Raw genomic sequence first — 20,844 nt, 5'->3', positions numbered from 1 at the left:
TAATTAGCCTCCAATTAAAATAAATAAATTTATTTTTTATGTTTATTTTTTTACATTTAATTTTTTTAATTTAATTTTATTTTTTAACTTTACAATATTGTATTGGTTTTGCCATATATCAAAATGAATCTGCCACAGGTATACATGTGTTCCCCAACCGGAACCCTCCTCCCTCCTCCCTCCCCATACCATCCCTCTGGGTCGTCCCAGTGCACCAGCCCCAAGCATCCAGTATCGTGCATTGAACCTGGACTGGCGACTTGTGTCATATATGATATTATACATATTTCAATGCCATTCTCCCAAATCAACCCACCCTCTCCCTCTCCCTCAGAGTCCAAAAGACTGTTCTATACATCAGTGTCTCTTTTGCTGTCTCGTATACAAAAATTTATCTCATTGAGGGTTCTGTCTATGTTTTCCTCTAAGAATTTTCTAGTTTCTGGTCTTATATTTAGGTCTTTAGTCCATTTTGAGTTTATCTTTGTGTATGGTGTTAAGAAGTGTTCTAATTTCATTCTTTTACAATATAACTGTCAAGTTTTCCCAGAACCACTTATTGAAAGGCTGTCTTTGCCCCATTATATATTCTTGCCTCCCTTGTCAAAAATAAGGTACTCATAGGTACATGGGTTTATTTCTGGGTTTTCTATCTTGTTCAGTTGATCTATATTTCTGTTTTTGTTTCACTACCATACTGTCTTGATGACTGTAGCTTTGCAGTATAATCTGAAATCAGGAAAGTTGATTCCTTCAGCTCCATTCTTCTTTCTCAGGACTGCTTGGCTATTCGGGGTCTTTTGTGTTTCCATCCATGAAAAATGCCATTAGTAACTTGATAGGGATCACATTGATTCTTTGGTAGTATAGTCATTTTCATAATATTGATTCTTCCTACCCAGGAACATGGAATATCTCTTCATCTGTTTATATTGTTTTGAACACAAACATACTAAAAACATTCTAAAATATGTCTAAAACATTAACATACTAAAACAATGACAATTATTTTTCATCATTAAAAAGGAGACTTGGATATTATAGGAATACAAATATATCAGTAAAAAGCTAGATTTTTAAACGTGAGGAAATTTTTTTAAGCTTCTCCACTCCTTTCTTGTCTGAAACTGAGAGTTCTATTTTACTACTTTCACTCAGTTATGACAACAAAATAATAAGCCACATACATTCAGCTTCCTGTCCCCACACCTCACAGTTTCCCAGGGCCAGACACTGAGCTCCCTCCCTGTTCAGGCTTCGGAATCTGGCATTGCTCTGTCATTTTGTCTCTCCAGTCCTGTAAATTCTAACATTACAAACATACGTACTTTAAGTTCAAGATGTGCTAATATGTTGAAAGCTCTCTTGAAAGTGAAATAGAGAACACGTCAAATGCCTTAGGCTGATTTTACATGCAATCTCTGTTAGTTGCAAACATTATCCCTGATTTTGAGAATTTATAACATACTTCCAGTAAGTGTACAAGTCACATTTTACACCATGGGTAAAATCTCAAAATTCTCCAATAAATCTATGTCACAGTTATCTATAAGCAATCATGATCTAGGAATGGAGGACTTATTACCTTATCCCAAAAAGCAGTAAAATCTTTCATGTGCACAACTGTTTTATCATCTGATGGCAGCTGAGTGTTGAGCTGTGATATCTCATCAAGTAACAAAAAGTTCTATAGAAAAAGGAAAAACATAGACAGTTTAGTCTGCGGGATGAAACACAAACAAAAATAATTGCTTCCTTGGAATTTTCAGTAAAAATCTATACAACCTACAAATTGTTTTGCCATTTGTACTTGAAGTGTTGGTTCACATCAGGACAAACTAATATATAGAATAATATACACTATTATTACAGCATATAGTATGTACATTTATAATATAGGACATATAGTATACATAGAGTTCTTTATGTAAGGGAGTGTGTGTGTGTATATAATGTGTGTATATGCATGTGTATATATGACATAAATAGAGTGCCTGGCCATGAGTCTATCTGTAACTTTCTCAACATTTCTCAGTGTACAAGTTTTTCCCTAAGGAGAAAATATAGCTCTAAAATCCAACACATTTAGAACCTGGACATTTATATTGCTTTAGTTTTGTGTTACCATCAATAAACATGGGAGCTGATAGGAAATTATTCCATACATATTTACTGAATCCCACTATGCACCAAGCACGATGTGACACGGCTAGGAACATAGAGAGGAAGGCCATTCCCAGGCCTTCTTCAATCAGGTGGAACAAGACAGGCTGGGAACACAAGACTACAGCAGAGATGCTGAATGAAACTCTGGCTCTATTGTGGGTCATGACCCTCACGTGAGCACTTAAGACCACTCTGCTCTTTTCATGTGTGTTAAATCAGTATCACTGCTTTTCATTAACTATAACATGTTATCATTCTAAAAAGAAAATGTTCTTATTAAATTTCTACCTCTTAAAAATACTTCACAAACATCTTTTCACTGTCACTTATCTCTTCTCTTTAGTCAGTGCCTTCTCTCCAGCTAGACAGGAATGGCTGCATCTTCTACTTCTTGCTATTTTCACAGCACTTAGCAGTCATTCAATGTGATTTAGCTGAATAAAACCAAGTAAGTCCTGTGAACCACTACAAAGCTAACATAAACATATGCCAGAAAACTCTCTCTTGCCCTGCAAATGTTAGATGCATTAATAACTCAATGAAAGAAACTACAGTGGTAGAGAAATTGAGTAAACAACTGAGACCACCTCCATTACCCACACCCCTAAGAACTATGAATGTGTGGCAGAGACTGCTGACTGTCCTCAAAATCTGCTCTCATTTTTCTGTGGTAACAAACCCTGGATTTTGGTTGCACATGGCAGTTTGGAAGGCGGGCCTCTCTCTCCAGCCTCACAAACAGATAGGCACAGCCATGTGGCTAAATTGAGGTCAGTGGAGAGTGACAGCAACCAGGACCTTCCTCCACCCCACGTCCTGGGCCTTGGAGGCTGCCAGCGGGGTCAAGGTCACATGCAGTGGAGTAATATAATAAGAGAGAAAGAGTCTGGGTCCAAATACCATGGAGGTTCACACTAGCCATGGGACTTGTTATGGGGAGAGTTGTATCACCACAAAAAAGTTATGTCCTAACCCCAGTTAGCTCATAATGTGACTGTATTTGGAAATATGGTTGTTATAGGTGTAATCCATTAAGGTGAAATCACAGTGGAGTAGAGTGGGCCCTGAATCCAACATGATTAGTGCCCTTATAAGAAGAGAGATGTAGAGACAGACACACCAGCAGAAAACAGGCAGATGATTATGGAGACAGAGGCTGGAGTGATGGCAATTACAAGCCTAGGAAAAACAAGATTTGTCTGAAACCATTTAAGTTAACAGAGCTGACAAAGGAGTCCCCCTTACAGGATTTCGAGAGATCGTGGCCCTGCTGACACCTTGATTTCAGACTTTCAGCCTCCAGGTCTGTGAAACAATATACTTCTGTGATTTTAGGTCTTGTGGTTTGTATTACTTTGTAAAGACAGCCCCAGGAAGAGAATATAGAGCATTACAAGGACTCTTGCATGAAAGAAAAGCAAACTATCCTTGCAAGCAGCTTTAATATGGGCAATTCTAGGACCCAGAGGCAAACCAAATCCCTACCAACACAGGGGCAACTGAGGATGTTTGAGAAAGAAAATATTTGAATAGGAACCTACCCCCTTAAAATCATAAACATCCTTCAAGTCCTTGACATTCTCATCTATCACACCACAGAGCCACAAATGTGATTGAAATCTTCCTCTTCAAAAGAACAATTGGCAAAAACTGATCATGAAAACCTGCTTCTGTGCAGGAACAAGAAAGCAGTACCCTTACATTTCTCTCAAAGACCAGCAGTCAGGAGATAACATCCTCTCGTTTCCTCCTCCTCTCATCCAGGCTCACTGAGAGCCTAACATGGGGCACAGCTACTCCTCCCTGCCCCAAGCCCAAGTCCAGCAGGAGGCAGGTTGGACTGATGGTGTTCTGAAGACTCCTCTGCAGGCTGTCAATCACCACAGCCTGAGTTCTGTCTCCACATCACCTCTCCCATCATCAGTCACGTAGCAGCTCTTGTCTGTTCTGCCACAGCTCATTCATCTCCCAATTTTCCCTTTCTCTTGAAGCAACATAATTTCAGAGTCTAACTTACTATTAATCATTTCAAATACTGATACAATATTCTTGAGTTTTTTCCATAGTTCCTTCCCTAGCCCTCCCCAATAGCACGTCTTCCTGATCTCTTACCTCTGAGAATGTCCATCATACTTAATATCCCCCAGTGATCCATAAGCACCTAAGTCCACACTCCCCAGGTGGCCTCTGCCTGGACACCCTGAGTACTAACCCACCCACCTTTCCAGTCCATCTCAAAAGCTAATCTTCCTGGGAACCTGTCAGAACATTGCCAGCTGGCACTGTCCTCCCTACTCCTGAATCTCATGAGGGATTCTCCTATATGTTACACAGGAGATATAGACACTACATCACTCACACACTTACAGACACTAGTTCCAACTCCAACAGAAACCAAGCCTTGTACAGAGTCAGCAAATCATGGGTAAGGGAAGGAATAGATTACAGGGCTCTTCAAATCCATCCAACCTGCATTGCTACAGCTTTACACAGACTGAGCTAACACAGCAACAAGCAAAAAGTTGTATGCATATATCATACATCTTGTCTGCTGCTGCTGCTGCTAAGTAGCTTCAGTCGTGTCTGACTCTGTGCGACCCCGTAGATGGCAGCCCACCAGGCTCCTCCGTCCCTGGGATTCTCCAGGCAAGAACAATGGCGTGGGTTGCCATTTCCTTCTCCAATGCATGAAAGTGAAAAGTGAAAGCGAAGTCACTCAGTCGTGTCCAACTCTTAGCGACCCCATGGACTGCGGCCCACCAGGCTCCTCCATCCATGGGATTCTCCAGGCAAGAGTTGCTGGAGTAGGGTGCCAATGCCAATTTCAGCTTAAATATGTTACCAAGACAAAAACTCAATATTCAGTGTGTGTATGTGTTCATTTGCTCAGTCACGTCTGACTCTTTGCGACCCCAGGGACTACAGCACACCAGGCTTCCCTGTCCATCACCAACTCCTGGAACTTGCTCAAACTCATGTCTATCGAGTCAGTGATACCAGAAACCATCATTGTGTACATAGTAGGACAGAAATTCCCAACACTTCTCCACAAATAATAGGTTTGAGTGAGGAAAGATGACACAATCTTCCAGGGATTAAATGAGATTCCAACACATAACCAGCTTGTAAAGGTGTCAGAAGTGCTGGCTGGATTTTTTTTCTAGGGCTCAGGCTGATTAAAAAAAAAAAAAAAAAAGCTGAAAATAAATTACAGATGATGTGCAGACCCAGAACAGATGGTGTGGGAAAATACCAAAGTCAGAACTTCAGCCAAAAAGATTGACTTCCCAGTGGCTGATGGGGAAAAATCTAAGCAGTTTTATGAATAACATAACTTCAAAGACACATTTTACTGGATGTGAAAGTCACTGAAAACTTATAGTGCTTTCAAGACATTTACAATCCTATTGGAGTAATTCAAAGAAAAGAGCTTCAGTCCATTTTCCTTATTAAGATAAAATAGAGGGACTTCTGGGACCTATAAAGTCATAGTAAATCATTAATATTTTGTACATGGGAAAAATGACATAGAAAAGCACATGTAAACAAGAAGACACAACACTATGAAGACCACGTGTAGTTCTGCCCATGGGGATGGACCACTGCACCCCATCCAAGGTGGGCAGGGTAGTGGGTTTCCTTCCTGGGGCTGCCAGACATGACCTGAGCAGAAATTCTGGATGATGAACCACCTAGTCTACTGAGCCCCAGGCTTCAGGAGGCCATGGGGCAGCAGGGCTCCACACCACACTGTGTTTTAAACTCTGCCTGCTCACCATACCTCCAGCCCATCTGTGGTGAAATCTTGCCCAGTTCTGACCAACTCATTTGGCCTTTTCTTCCACTCCTGCGGCCCTTTTCACCTTCTAGTTGGGCCTCATTAATCTAAGTGTGAGGCAGGGAAAGGAAGAAAATGAATATCCAATAATTGATGCTACCTGTTAGATAACAGGACGGGAGGCTGAATCCAGCCAATGGCTGCTCAGTGAGGTGGGCCTTACAGCAAACACTGAATATTTTTAAATGCTCTCAGAATCCAAAACTAAGTCCAGGCTAGTCATTTCCTCAGATTTGGTTCTCTCTTAGCATTCCTTATCATAGTCAATCCAGGTGATTTTACAGCCTGAAAAACCAAAGCAGCCTGACATCCACCTCTCCCCTCCCTGCCCCTAATACCGAACTCAAAATGTGCCCCTGAGTAGTTCTCAAATATTGCCAAGTCTCTCTATTTCACCCCAAACCAAACCACATCATCTCGTCCCTGGACCGTGTACTGCATTAGCCTCCTGACACACTCATCTCCCTGCCTCTGCTCTGGGTCCTTACCCCACCTCACTGCCCTATTCTCCAGGCTGCAGTCAGGCTGATTATAAAAGCCTTAATGTTTCCTGTAGTATCCTTTATGGTCCCCTGCTCAGGCCTCCAGCTCTCTACTCTGCAGCCTCAGACATTTCTGGCTCCTCAAATGCATGGATCCCCCTTCTTATCCTCAAAAGGCCTTTGTCATATGATCATCCCCAGGAAAATGCAAAGCATCGGCTTCCCACCTCCCATACTCCCACACATGGAATTATCCAGGTAACTTGCTCAGACTTCCCTGCTCAAACTTCTCAACACAACCTCCAAAACTACACCAGTGACTCTGACAAAGCACCTCATGGCCCCTCAGACTTTTCCTTCCAAGGACTATTGACACAGAAATGCACATCAAGTTTCACTGTTTGATTCTTTATTAACCTCCCACTTGGTGAAACATAAATTGCAAGTAGGAAGGACCTCTCTGCAGTTGCTTACCTGCCACTCTATATACTCATCTGCACCATACTCAAGGCTGCACCAGACTTGTTATTTTGTGAAATGATTGGATGAATAAATTCAAATTTGACCCCCAAAAGTCTAGCATAAATCAAGACAGCTTTTTCCTCTCAACTGATTTTATTTTTAAAAAGATTGTTATCTTTTGCATTTGCTAAGATACATTTTAGATTTCTTTCTACAAATAGGGCAATGTTTCCCAAATGTGATTTATTTTCAAGGACAAAGGGACACTTACTAAAGACAAATTAGACTCCAGCAAAGGAATAGCGAGTCAGAAACTCCAAGATGTGATCATTTAGTTTTAACAAGCACACCAGATGATTCTCATGAATTAGAGAACTACATTCTTTATACCACCCATTCTTTATACCACCCATTCTTTATATGGTGGTAAAACTAAATGGGCTGAAGAAGTTTCTATTAATAGGATCTAAAAGAAAAGAAAAAAAAAAAGTACTTCCAAGATTACTTCAACACACCATGGAGCAGTTTCCAATGCAAACACTAACCATCTCACCACTTTTATTCTCAGCTATTTGCCCTGCCTTTACTGAAAACAACTACTGCCAACAGATTTCTAAATTCTGAGACCACCTTCCTGCCATGAAGAGAAAATTTAGTGTCTTGCCCAAGTCAAAGGTGTGTCCTTAACAGGACACAAAGCAGCCTGACAAAGTCAGCACCAGGAAAATTCAAAGTTCTCCCCAGGTCATAATGTTAATGTTACTGCACAAACCTACACATGAAGGAGTCTCAGGCCTTAGACATTGAGTTCATTTTAGTAGAAAAGAAATAAAAAAATCCACCCAAGTACTTGAGCACAATTTCCTGAAAACCTGCAGGACCCCTTTCATGCTATACTCTTTGGTAAGTCACATCATCCATCAGAGAATCAGAGTTATCACTGTCTCCACTACAACCATGCTTAATGGTTAGGTATTTGCAGGATCCCAGAAATGATGGAGCTGGAAGGTCCCTTCAGTTGCACATTTTCTGAGCATCATCTATTTGAGAGCACTATGAAGATGAAAGAGGCACTGTCTGTAAGAATTCTGGAGTTCAGGGAAGGAAACAAATCCATAAACACATGGCTTAGTGAGGACAAAGTCACATCCAGGAGCTCGGAGGAAGATATGGGGATTCAAGAGGGTGTGATGGTTCATTTTATTAACCAGATACTTGGCAGATCAACCCCCATACACTTACTCAAACACCTATTACAGTGAAAGCAATTTTAGATGAGATTGACATTTAATCAGTAGAGTCTGAGTAAATCAGATTATCCTCCATAATGTGGGTGGGTTTCATCCAATTAGTCAAAGGTCTTAAGAGAAACTAGACTGACCAACTCCAAAGAGGAGGGAATTCTGTCTCAAGAGCACCTTCAGACTAGAGATGAATTTTAGCATAAAGTCTCATGGTATAAATCTCTTTTATTTCATGATGGCCATCAAGACAGACTAATTTTGTTAAACAAGTAAGAGTGTTTCTAGTTTACTACAAGGCCCAGGAGCCAAGCCAGCAGGGGCTACATGAACACCTGGCTGCACAGGGCACAGCTAGCTTTTCTCTTTAGAGAGCAGGTTCACCAATTTCAGTCAGTCTGGGTACACAGATGGATGCACAGAACAAGCAAAAGATTCAGACCTATTGCCCCACTGGATTAGATTCAGCTCCCCTGATTTTAGACTCCCATCAAGGCGCAATGTTCCAGGAATGCCTAACTCCAATCTGCTCCCTCCTCTGCATTTCTCTGGCTTCTAGTGCAGACTGACCACCCTGGGCTTTTGTGGGGCCCCAGCAATATGTGAACCGTGAAATTTCTGATATTCAGGCTGGTTTTAGAAAAGGCAGAGGAACCAGAGATCAAATTGCCAATATCCGCTGGATCATGGAAAAAGTAAGAGAGTTCCAGAGGAACATATATTTCTGCTTTATTGACTATGCCAAAGCCTTTGACTATGTGGATCACAATAAACTGTGGGAAATTCTGAAAGAGATGGGAATACCAGACCACCTGATCTGCCTCTTGAGAAATTTGTATGCAGGTCAGGAAGCAACAGTTAGAACTGGACATGGAACAACAGACTGGTTCCAAATAGGAAAAGGAGTATGTCAAGGCTGGATATCGTCACCCTGCTTATTTAACTTATATGCAGAGTACATCATGAGAAACGCTGGGCTGGGAGAAGCACAAGCTGGAATCAAGATTTCTGGGAGAAATATCAATAACCTCAGATATGCAGATGACACCACCCTTATGGCAGAAAGTGAAGAGGAACTAAAAAGCCTCTTGATGACAGTGAGAGTGGAGAGTGAAAAAGTTGGCTTAAAGCTCAACATTCACAAAACGAAGATCATGGCTTCTGGTCCCATCACTTCATGGGAAATAGATGGGGAAACAGTGGCAGACTTTATTTTTGGGGGCTCCAAAATCACTGCAGATGATGACTGCAGCCATGAAATTAAAAGATGCTTACTCCTTGGAAGGAAAGTTATGACCAACCTAGATAGCATATTCAAAAGCAGAGATATTACTTTGCCAACAAAGGTTCATCTAGTCAAGGCTACGGTTTTTCCTGTGGTCACGTATGGATGTGAGAGTTGGACTGTGAAGAAGGCTGAGCGCCGAAGAATTGATGCCTTTGAACTGTGGTGTTGCAAAAGACTCTTGAGAGTCCCTTGGACTGCAAGGAGATCCAACCAGTCCATTCTGAAGGAGATCAGCCCTGGGATTGCTTTGGAAGGAATGATGCTAAAGCTGAAACTCCAGTACTTTGGCCATCTCACGTGAAGAGTTGACTCATTGGAGAAGACTCATGCTGGGAGGGATTGGGGGCAGGAGGAGAAGGGGACGACAGAGGATGAGATGGCTGGATGGAAACACTGACTTGATGGACGTGAGTCCGGGTGAACTCCGGGAGTTGGTGATGGACAGGGAGACCTGGCATGCTGCAATTCTTGGGGTCTCAAAGAGTCGGACACGACTGAGTGACTGAACTCAACTGATTCACTTTCTGTAACTGTTGTCTCAGTCAATCCAGCATTTATATGATACCCATGATGTGTCCAGCGTGGACCATGCACTACACTAAAGAACCACTAGAGACAGTCTGCTGTCAAGGGGCTCAGAACACTCCCAGGGAATCAGCATCACCCCACCTGACATGAGGCTGGCTGTGCACATAGATGGAAACCCCAGATCAATGTGAACAAAAGTGCCGGGAGAGGGCCATGGGGCTGCTGGAGGCTCAGCAGCATTTACTCAAATCAAGGACAGAGGAGAAGGCAACCAAGGAGGCTGAACAGAGATCTCAAAGTGGGGATGAATGTGGCAGGTCATAGAGACAGGCCTTTTCCTCCTCCCCACCCCAATCCCATGCCAGAGAGGAGGGTCATGTGCTGAGAAACAGAGAATCCAGTGGAACCCAGAGTTTAAAACTTGATTCTTCAAGAAACAGGGACTTCAAAGGTCTTCAGAGTAAGAGGAGATGATGAAAACCAAACTTAATGAGACTTATATGCAGAGTACATCATGAGAAACGCTGGGCTGGAAGGAGCACAAGCTGGAATCAAGATTGCTGGGAGAAATATCAATAATCTCAGATATGCAGATGACACCACCCTTATGGCAGAACGTGAAGAGGAACTAAAAAGACTCTTGATGAAAGTGAAAGAGGAGAGTGAAAAAGTTGGCTTAAAACTCAACATTCAGAAAACGAAGATCATGGCATCTGGTCCCGTCACTTCATTGGAAATAGATGGGGAAACAGTAGAAACAGTGGCAGACTTTATTTTGGGGGCTCCAAAATCACTGCAGATGGTGACTGCAGCCATGAAATTAAAAGATGCTTATTCCTTGGAAGGAAAGTTACGACCAAACTAGATAGCATATTAAAAAGCAGAGATATTACTTGCCAACAAAGGTCTGTCTAGTCAAGGCTATGGTTTTTCCTGTGGTCACGTATGGATGTGAGAGCTGGACTGTGAAGAAAGCTGAGTGCCAAAGAATTGATGTTTTTGAACTGTGGTGTTGGAGAAGACTCTTGAGAGTCCCTTGGACTGCAAGGAGATCCAACCAGTCCATTCTGAAGGAAATCAGCCCTGGGATTTCTTTGGAAGGAATTATGCTAAAGCTGAAACTCCAGTACTTTGGCCACCTCATGCGAAGAGTTGACTCATTGGAGAAGACTCTGATGCTGGGAGGGATTGGGGGCAGGAGGAGAAGGGGGCAACAGAGGATGAGATGGCTGGATGACATCAATGACTCAATGGACGTGAGTCTGAGTGAACTTTGGGAGTTGGTGATGGACAGGGAGGCCTGGCATGCTGCGATTCCTGGGGTCGCAAAGAGTCGGACATGACTGAGCAACTGAACTGAACTGAACTGAACTGAATGAGATAGTCCACACAATAAAAGGTATATAGAAAGCAATGTAACAGTGGTTAAGAAATCAGGCTGTGGTCAAAATCCTACTTCTGTCATTTGCAAGCTGTGTGAGGATGGGTGAGTTATTCCAACTGATACATGAACCCGTTTCCTTATCCATAAAGCAGCGACACCAACGTTTACACACTCAATTGTTTTTCAGATTAAATGACATGGAATGATGCATAAAGGGTTCAAGAGGGCCCAGACCACAAGATCACTGGTAGCCATGATTAAAGAAGGCAGCTGCGGCAGCAGTAATAACAAAACCACAATAGCACAACACACATATGAAGCTTCCATCTGGATGGGTTAATGTGTCATTAAGAATGTCACCACAGTCCAAGAATATTCCTAAATGTCTTATTTCAAGATGTGAAAGCCATGAAAAAGGAATTTTTTAACAAGTAGAATGGACCAAGCCTTATAAGTGTTGCTAGAAGCCCCCATCAGAAAGAATGACAAACTCAGGAGACCAGAACTTAACCCATATGACTGATGTGTTTTATGGGAAATGGTTTTTTATAGCATAGAAACTTCACACACAAAAAATTGGCTTTTATGACAAGACCTAAAACTAAAATACAATCACATTGGAGAACTATCTAACTTCACTAGAGATCTATTATTAGCAGCCCATCACTGTGGAGAGGTAGAAACAAATCAGATTTTTCATAAAGCCTAGACACTCAAGCTCATGCCCAGGCTGATTCTCAGAACCAGTTTATTTTAATTTTAGATTTATTCATAAACACATGAATAACTGAGCACCTACTGTGTGCCAGGCCCTTGTTTTCGTGATGTAAATTATTTGTCCAAGGCAATTTAGGGACAGTCAGGAAAAAAGCATAGTGGGTATGGTGGGAATCACAAATTTGAAGGGAAGAGTCCAGCTAGAGACAGAATTAAGTAGTAAGTGAAAAGAGGCAGAGAGGAAAAGGCAGATCCAAAAGGCAAGCTCAGAAATTAACAACCAAACCACCTATGCAGGAAAGAACCCATTTCCAACAGAGAACTAAGTAAATCTTCCTGCCCAAGGAACAAGGAGCTCTCAGCAAGTTTTTTCCTTCCCAGCCTAGAGAGGAATCCTGTTCACTCCAGGACTGTGCACAGTCACTAACTAGTCATTTGAGTTAGCACAGGAGAGGCAACCTATTCACTTCTCTTGTTTTTAGGCATATTAATCACCCTAACGTCATCACTTGTATGTAGAGAGTCCTGTGTTGTTGCTACTGCTGCCAATAAATGAGCAGGGAACTTATGATATTTATAACATACTCTATCAAAGAAGAGAGGGGAGTACATAAGAGAGTTTGGAATGACTACCAGCTTTGGCACAGAGCTAAACCTCACCTAACTGGCACACAGTCACACCAAATAAAAGAAGGCATTTTATGTAAAATACACCTACAACTTAAAAAAATTATTTGTTCCCAAACCTTGATTCTTCGGATACTGATGATGGCCTCTGACACCTTCTCGACGGCCATAGGGAAGTAGAGGGTGCTCGTAAACTGCAGAGCCTCAAACAGCGTCACCACCACAAACACTTGGCAGGCTGTAATCACCTTTTCGAGGGCCACATTGGTGACGAAGGTGACAAAAATCATGATTTTGGTTACAGCAAAAAATGATGTCAAATTCATTCCTCTAAGATAGGAACTTTGCCGAATCTTGGAAATTTCCTTCCTGGAAAAGAAAGTAGAAAATAGATTTTAAAACAATCATCGACATCCAAGGCATGAATTCAAGTGCCCTGTGTGAATGGCCCCTTTTGAAGCAGTGGGCACAGATAAACTATCCCTCACATCATGGAGACACTACACAGTGCACCCCCGGAGGTCTGCCCCAAAATCAGGACCACACTCTGCAGCACCACTTCACTCTTGCAACTAAAAGAAGACTTAGAGTCACACTTTTTAAAACATTTTGGACCAATGAGACTGGGTTTGAACATTCATTCAACAAGCATTCAAAACCACAAGTCCTGGGCCAGGCTCCTCAGTGATGACAGAAAGACACAGCCCATCACCTCCAAGAGCTCATGAACTTGTGGAGGAACAGAATAAGACACCCCAAGACTGTGACACACCAAGACATTAGACAGAGGCAGCCACACAGCCCCCACAGGAGCTCAGAGCAGAGTTGTATAACACGGAGCAGTGGAGTGAGAGCAAGCTGCATGAATGTGGATCTTGAGAAGATAAGCTGAAGTCAGGGTTGGCAGAGGCCAGAGAATAAGGAAGATGAGAGTGTATTCCCATCAGAGGGAGGGCCCCCACAAAGGTGCAAAGTAAGAAGTGACAGGAAGATACCAGAGAATTCTAAGTACCCTGTGCTGGAGTAAAACACTCATCAGATATTTAAATGAAAGATGTAGAAAAATACCATAGATAAGAAAATGTAGAAAAGTATTCTACCAAGAAAACAACATAGTGTTTTCATGCTTCTGTTTGGAATGAATAATAATGATTCATAAAATTTTGCCTGATACAGTTACATCCAATCTCTATAATCTCGCCATTTGTGCTACAGCAAATTATAGTTTTAGTTTGAATGTCATCAACTCAAATACGAGCATATTCTGTAGAGAAGGAAATGGCAACCCACTCCAGTAGTCTTGCCTGGAAAATTCCATGGACAGAGGAGCCTGGCAGGCTATATACTACATGGGGTCATAAAGAGACAGACACAATTTAGAGACTAAGTAACAACAACAAGGAGCCAGCTGCCTGGATGTTCATGTGTCATCTCAGTGACTGTTGTCAGGGACATGGGCTCCAAGGCAGCCTGAGGACTTCAACTTGACTAAAATTCATATCCCTCCTTCCTCTCTGCTCTAGCTCTTTGCCTCCCAAAGTGGATGGTTCTCCAGAAGCCATCTCTGTCACCTCTCTTCCAGCCACTTAGTCCCATCCTCAGGAGATATGAGAGACGTAGGTTCGATCCCTGGGTTGGGAAAATCCCTTGGAGAAGGAAATGGCAACCCACTTCAGTATTCTTGCTTGGAGAATCCCATGGAAGAGGAGCCTGGTGGGCACAGTCCATTGTGTCGCACAGAGTAGGACACAACTGAGTAACTAGCAATGACAACAAGCCCATCCTGTACCCTGCATTGACAATAGGCAAAAGCCATCCACTTCAAGAGAAGAGACAGAAAAACAGGTTCTTCCCAGGATCCTGAAGTTGTACAAAGCAGAGGACATTAGCTGGGGTGGAGAGAGGAAACTGCCTCACACACAAACTCCAATATAGGACAGATGTCATGGAGGGACAGAAAATACACCTACTATCATCATCAGAAGAAAATGCTTTGGACTTGTCACATAAGACTGATTTCCAGCAATTATATACTCTTCTATCTGAAACATTTAACCACCATGTCTCTGTTCATGTTTCTATATTGGATATGAAAACAAAACTTACCTTGTGGAGTACTTTTGTAATTGATTTCCATATGTGAAAGACATTAACAGACAGTGAAAAAGCTAAGGAGTATCGTCAGGTAAAAATAAACATAAAATACAGGGAAAAAAAATATTAACACCTTGAAATTACTGCTTTTGGGGGGTTTGTGGTACCAAGAAACACTTGGAAATTCATTTCCGTATAAGTAAGAAGCATAAGCAAAGGAGAAAAGGAAATATATAAGCATCTGAGTAAAGAGTTCCAAAGAATAGCAAGGAGAGATAAGAAAGCCTTCCTCGGCGATCAATGCAAAGAAATAGAGGAAAACAACAGAAAGAGAAAGACTAGAGATCTCTTCAAGAAAATTAGAGATACCAAGGAAACATTTCATGCAAAGATGGGCTCGATAAAGGACAGCAATGGTATGGACCTAACAGAAGCAGAAGATATTAAGATGTGGCAAGAATACACAGAAGAACTGTACAAAAAAGATCTTCACGACCAAGATAATCATGATGGTGTGATCACTCACCTAGAGCCATACATCCTGGAATGCAAAGTCAAGTGGGCCTTAGGAAACATCACTACAAACAAAGCTAGTGGAGGTGATGGAATTCCAGTTGAGCTATTTCAAATCCTAAAAGATGATGCTGTGAAAGTGCTGCACACAATATGCCAGCAAATTTGGAAAACTCAGCAGTGGCCACAGGACTGGAAAAGGTCAGTTTTCATTCCAATCCCAAAGAAAGGCAATGCCAAAGAATGCTCAGACTACTGGACAATTGCACTCATCTCACATGCTAGTAAAGTAATGCTCAAAATTCTCCAAGCCAGGCTTAAGGAATATGTGAACCATGAACTTCCAGATGTTCAAGCTGGTTTTAGAAAAGGCAGAGGAACCAGAGATTAAATTGCCAACATCTGCTGGATCATCTAAAAAGCAAGAGAGTTCCAGAGAAACATCTATTTCTGCTTTATTGACTATGCCAAAGCCTTTGACTGTGTGGATCACAATAAACTGTGGAAAATTCTGAAAGAGGTGGAAATACCAGACCACCTGACCTGCCTCTTGAGAAACCTGTATGCAGGCCAGTAAGCAACAGTTAAAACTGGACATGGAAAAACGGACTGGTTCCAAATAGGAAAAGGAGTATGTCAAGGCTGTGTATTGTCACCCTGCTTATTTAATGTATATGCAGAGTACATCATGAGAAACGCTGGCCTGGGAGAAGCACAAGCTGGAATCAAGATTGCCAGGAGAAATATCAGTAACATCAGATATGCAGATGACACCACCCTTACGGCAGAAAGTGAAGAGGAGCTAAAGAGCCTCTTGATGAAAGTGAAAGAGGAGAGTGAAAAGGTTGGCTTTAAGCTCAATATTCAGAAATTAAGATCATGGCATCCAGTCCCATCACTTCATGGGAATTAAATGGGGAAACAGTGGAAACAGTGTCAGACTTTATTTTGGGGGGCTCCAAAATCACTGCAAATGGTGATTGCAGCCATGAAATTAAAAGATGCTTATTCCTTGCAAGGAAAGTTATGACCAACCTAGATAGCATATTTAAAATCAGAGACATTACTTTGCCAACAAAGCTCCGTCTAGTCAAGGCTATGGTTTTTCCAGTGGTCATGTATGGATGTGAGTTGGACTGTGAAGAAAGCTGAGCGCTGAAGAATTGATGCTTTTCAACTGTGCTGTTGAAGAAGATTCTTGAGAGTCCCTTTGGCTGCAAGGAAATCCAGCCAGTCCATTCTAAAGGAGATCAGTCCTGGGTGTTAATTGGAAGGAATGATGCTAAAGATGAAACTCCAATACTTTGGCCACCCCATGCGAAGTGTTGACTCACTGGAAAAGACTCTGATGCTGGGAGGGATTGGGGGCAGGAGGAGAAGGGGATGACAGAGGTTGAGATGGCTGTGTGGTGTCACCAACTCTATGGACATGAGTTTGTGTAAACTACTGGAGTTGGTGATGGACAGGGAGGCCTGGTGTGCTGCAATTCATGGGGTCACAAAGAGTCGGACATGGCTGAGTGACTGAACTGTACTGAAGAAGCTTTATATAAATTTTTCCTTTAAGAAGACAGTAAGTGGAAGAGCAGGTTAAAATGATGTCTCCCCATTCTACTTAAACTTTCTGCCACATGTTGGGGGTGGAGTGCATAGTATTTAAGTTCATCGTAATGTGAAAAACTTGGTAAGCCTTCAAAATTAATTCAGAAAAGTCATTTGTAGTAACGTAGGTGAACCTAGCAGAGAAGGCAATGGCACCCCACTCCAGTACTCCTGCCTGGAAAATCCCAGGGACGGAGGAGCCTGGTAGGCTGCAGTCCATGGGGTCACTGAGGGTCAGACACGACTGAGGGACTTCACTTTCACTTTTCACTTTCATGCATTGGAGAAGGAAACGGCAACCCACTCCAGTTTTCTTGCCTGGAGAATCCCAGGGACAGGGAGCCTGGTGGGCTGCCATCTATGGGGTCACACAGAGTCGGACACAACTGAAGTGACTTAGCAGCAGCAGCAGGTGAATCTAGAACCTGTTATACAGAGTGAGGTAAGTCAGAGAAAAGCAAATATTAATGCATATATATGGAATCTAGAAAAATAGAACTGATGAACCTATTCACAGAGAATAAATGGAGACACAGATGCAAAGAACAGTCTCAGAGACACAAAGTCGGAGGGAGAAGGTAGGACATATTTAGGAAGTAGCATTGACATGTATATGCTGTCATGTGTAAAATAGATAACTAGCAGGAAGCTGCTATATAACACAGGGAGTCTAGCCTGGTGCTTTGTGACAACCTAGAGAGGTAGAATGGGGGTGGAAGGCAGAGATTCAAGAAGGTGGGGAGATATATATATATATATATATATACACACACACACACACACACACACACACACACAAATTATGACTGATTCACCTTGATGTATAGCAGAGACCACCTCAACATTGTAAAGTAATTATCCTCCAAAAATAATAAATAAATTCAGTTTAAAATGTGGAGGGGAGTACAAAAATATGGTGTGACATATAAAAAAACTTACCTTCTCAATCTGGTAATAAGGTCTATAAGTGACTTTTCCCAAGCATACATTTTTACTGATTTGATGCCACTTATAAATTCACTCATGGTCCTGATCCTGTAGTCTGTGAGAGCTGCAGTCTTACTCCTAAGGGGACAGACGTGAGCGACGAGCCATAGTGATCACATACTAACTTTCTGTGGCAGCAGCAGCAGGGGGCACAGGGAGAGACCAGAGATCAAATGATTCTCTACAGCTCTTCCGTGCTGACATCACAGGAAGGTACTACTCAAAGTACAAATGGAGAAAAAGACTTTTAGGAAGTCAACAACTCAGCTTAATTCAAAGACTAACTCAGAGAACTTGCAGTAAGAGCCAAGGAAGACCTGAAGTGCGTCAGATAGAAACCTTCTGCCCACGAAGATGGTGGTTGAACAAGAAAGGCAGAAAGGAATCTAACAGGAAAACAGTGTCTGTGCTGTAATAAGATAGGAGTAAAATTCTAGGGAACAGAAAAGACGAGGCTGCTAATAACATTAGGAAAGGAGAACAAGAAAAATTTCACAGACCTTGTAGCACTGGAAAAGGGCCTCAAAGGATAAGGAACATCTCTCCACAGCAAAGAGAGGAAAGGGAATTTCAAGTAAAGAAAAATACCTCACATAAAGGTACACACAGACACAAAAGAACTCACCTAGCTTCAAACAACACTTTCACCACCTGACAATCTTGACAATGACCCACTTCCAACCCTCTGGAACCTGCCTCAGCTCTCACTCATCACCATTAGGCCCTTCATCACCAGTTACTTTTCTATCACATATGCTGCTGAGACTGTGGGACTTTATGAAAGTGAAAGTGAAGTCGCTCAGTCGTGTGCAACTCTTTTCCTCCCCATGGACTGTAGCCTATCACACTCCTCTGTCCATGGGATTTTTGAGGCAAGAGTACTGGAGTGGGTTACCATTTCCCTCTCCAGAGGATCTTCCCGACCCAGGGATCAAACCTGGGTCTCCAACATTGTAGGTAGATGCTTTACCATCTAAGCCACCAGAGAAGTCTTAATAAAGACAGGTTTTAATAAAGACATAATTTGGCAAAATTCAACATCCGTTTAAGATAAAAACCCTCCAGAAAGCAGGAATAGAAGGAACATAACTTAACATAATAAAAGCTATATATGACAAACCCTCAGCAAACATTATCCTCAATGGTGAAAAATTGAACGCATTTCCCCTAAAGTCAGGAACAAGACAAGGTTGCCCACTCTCACCACTACTATTCAACATAGTTTTGGAAGTCTTGGCCACAGCAGTCAGAGCAGAAAAAGAAATAAAAGGAATTCAGATTGGAAAAGAAGTAAAATTCTCAGTGTTTGTAGATGACATGATCCTCTACATAGAAAATCCTAAAGACTCCACCAGAAAATTACCAGAGCTAATCAATGAATACAGTAAAGTTGCAGGATATAAAATTAACACAGAGAAATCCCTTGCGTTCCTATATACTAAAAATGAGAAAATGGAGAAATTAAGGAAACAATTCCATTCACCATTGCAATGAGAAGAATAAAATACTTAGGAATATATCTACCTAAAGAAACAAAAGACCTATATATAGAAAACTATAAAACACTGGTGAAAGAAATCAAAGAAGACACAAATAGATGGAGAAATATACCATGTTCATGGATCAGAAAAATCAGTATAGTGAAAATGAGTATACTAGCCAAAACAATCTAGATTTAATGCAATCTCTATCAAACTACCAACGGTATTTTGCAGAGAACTAAAACAAATAATTTCACAATTTGTATGGAAATACAAAAACCTCGAATAGCCAAAGAAATCTTAACAAAGAAGAATAGAACTTGAGGAATCAACCTGCCTGACTTCAGTCTCTAGTACAAAGTCACAGTCTTCAAGACAGTATGATACTGGCACAAAGACATGAATACAGATCAATGGAACAAAATAGAAAGCCCAGAGATAAATCCACACACCTATGGACCCCTTATCTTTGAGAAAGGAAGCAAGAATATACAATGGAGAAAAGACAATCTCTTTAACAATTGGCACTGGGAAAACTGGTCAACCACTTGTAAAAGAATGAAACTAAAACACTTTCTAAAACAATACACAAAAATAAACTCAAAATGGATTAAAGATCTAAATGTAAGACCAGAAACTATTAAACTCCTAGAGGAAAACATAGGCAAAACACTCTCCCACATAAACCACAGCAGGATCCTCTATGACACACCTCCCAGAATATTGGAAATAAAAGCAAAAATAAACAAATGGGACCTAATTAAACTTAAAAGCTTCTGCACAACAAAGGAAACTATAAGCAAGGTGAAAAGACAGCCTTCAGAATGGGAGAGAATAATAGCAAATGAAGCAACTTACAAAGAACTAATCTCAAAAATATACAAGCAACACCTGCAGCTCAATTCCAGAAAAATAAAAGACCCAATCAAAAAGTGGGCCAAAGAACTAAACAGACATTTCTTCAAAGAAGACATACATATGGCTAACACATGAAAAGATGCTCAACATCACCCATTATCAAAAAAATGCAAATCAAAACCATAATGAGGTAAGATTTCATGCCAGTCAGAATGGCTGCTATCCAAAAGTCTACAAACAATAAATGCTGGAGAGGGTGTGGAAAAAAGGGAACCCTCTAACACTGTTGGTCGGAATGCAAACTAGTACAGCCACCATGGAGAATAGTGTGGAGATTCCTTAAAAAACTGGAAATAGAACTGCCATATGAGCCAGCAATCCCACTGCTGGGCATACACACTGAGGAAACCAGAAGGGAAAGAGACACGTGTACCCCAATGTTCATCGAAGCACTGTTTATAATAGCCAGGACATGGAAGCAACCTAGATGTCCATCAGCAGATGAATGGATAAGAAGGCTGTGGTACAGATACACAATGGAATATTACTCAGCCATTAAAAAAGAATACATTTGAA

The 20,844-nt window shown here is 41.6% G+C and overlaps 1 protein-coding gene across 1 annotated transcript in view; it reads right to left on the bottom strand.

Moving 5' to 3' along the window:
• Positions 1–20,844, bottom strand: part of LOC147361912 (ATP-binding cassette sub-family C member 4-like) — a 79,686-nt gene that overhangs the window by 35,151 nt on the left and 23,691 nt on the right. Inside the window, exons 5-7 of the mRNA XM_086328425.1 lie at positions 17,882–18,007; positions 12,853–13,102; positions 1,586–1,687 (exon numbers count right to left, since the gene is read on the bottom strand). Of these exons, the coding sequence (XP_086184551.1) occupies positions 1,586–1,687; positions 12,853–13,102; positions 17,882–18,007 (478 nt within the window). The remainder of the gene's footprint in view (positions 1–1,585; positions 1,688–12,852; positions 13,103–17,881; positions 18,008–20,844) is intronic.

Source organism: Bos grunniens, chromosome 12, assembly GCF_055505025.1.
Source record: "Bos grunniens cultivar Pamir isolate PY7600 chromosome 12, Bosgru_T2T1.0, whole genome shotgun sequence".
In the NCBI taxonomy this organism is placed as follows: Eukaryota; Metazoa; Chordata; class Mammalia; order Artiodactyla; family Bovidae; genus Bos; species Bos grunniens.
The sequence above is the reverse complement of the archived record's forward strand: the minus strand, read 5'-3'. Positions and strand labels throughout refer to the sequence as shown.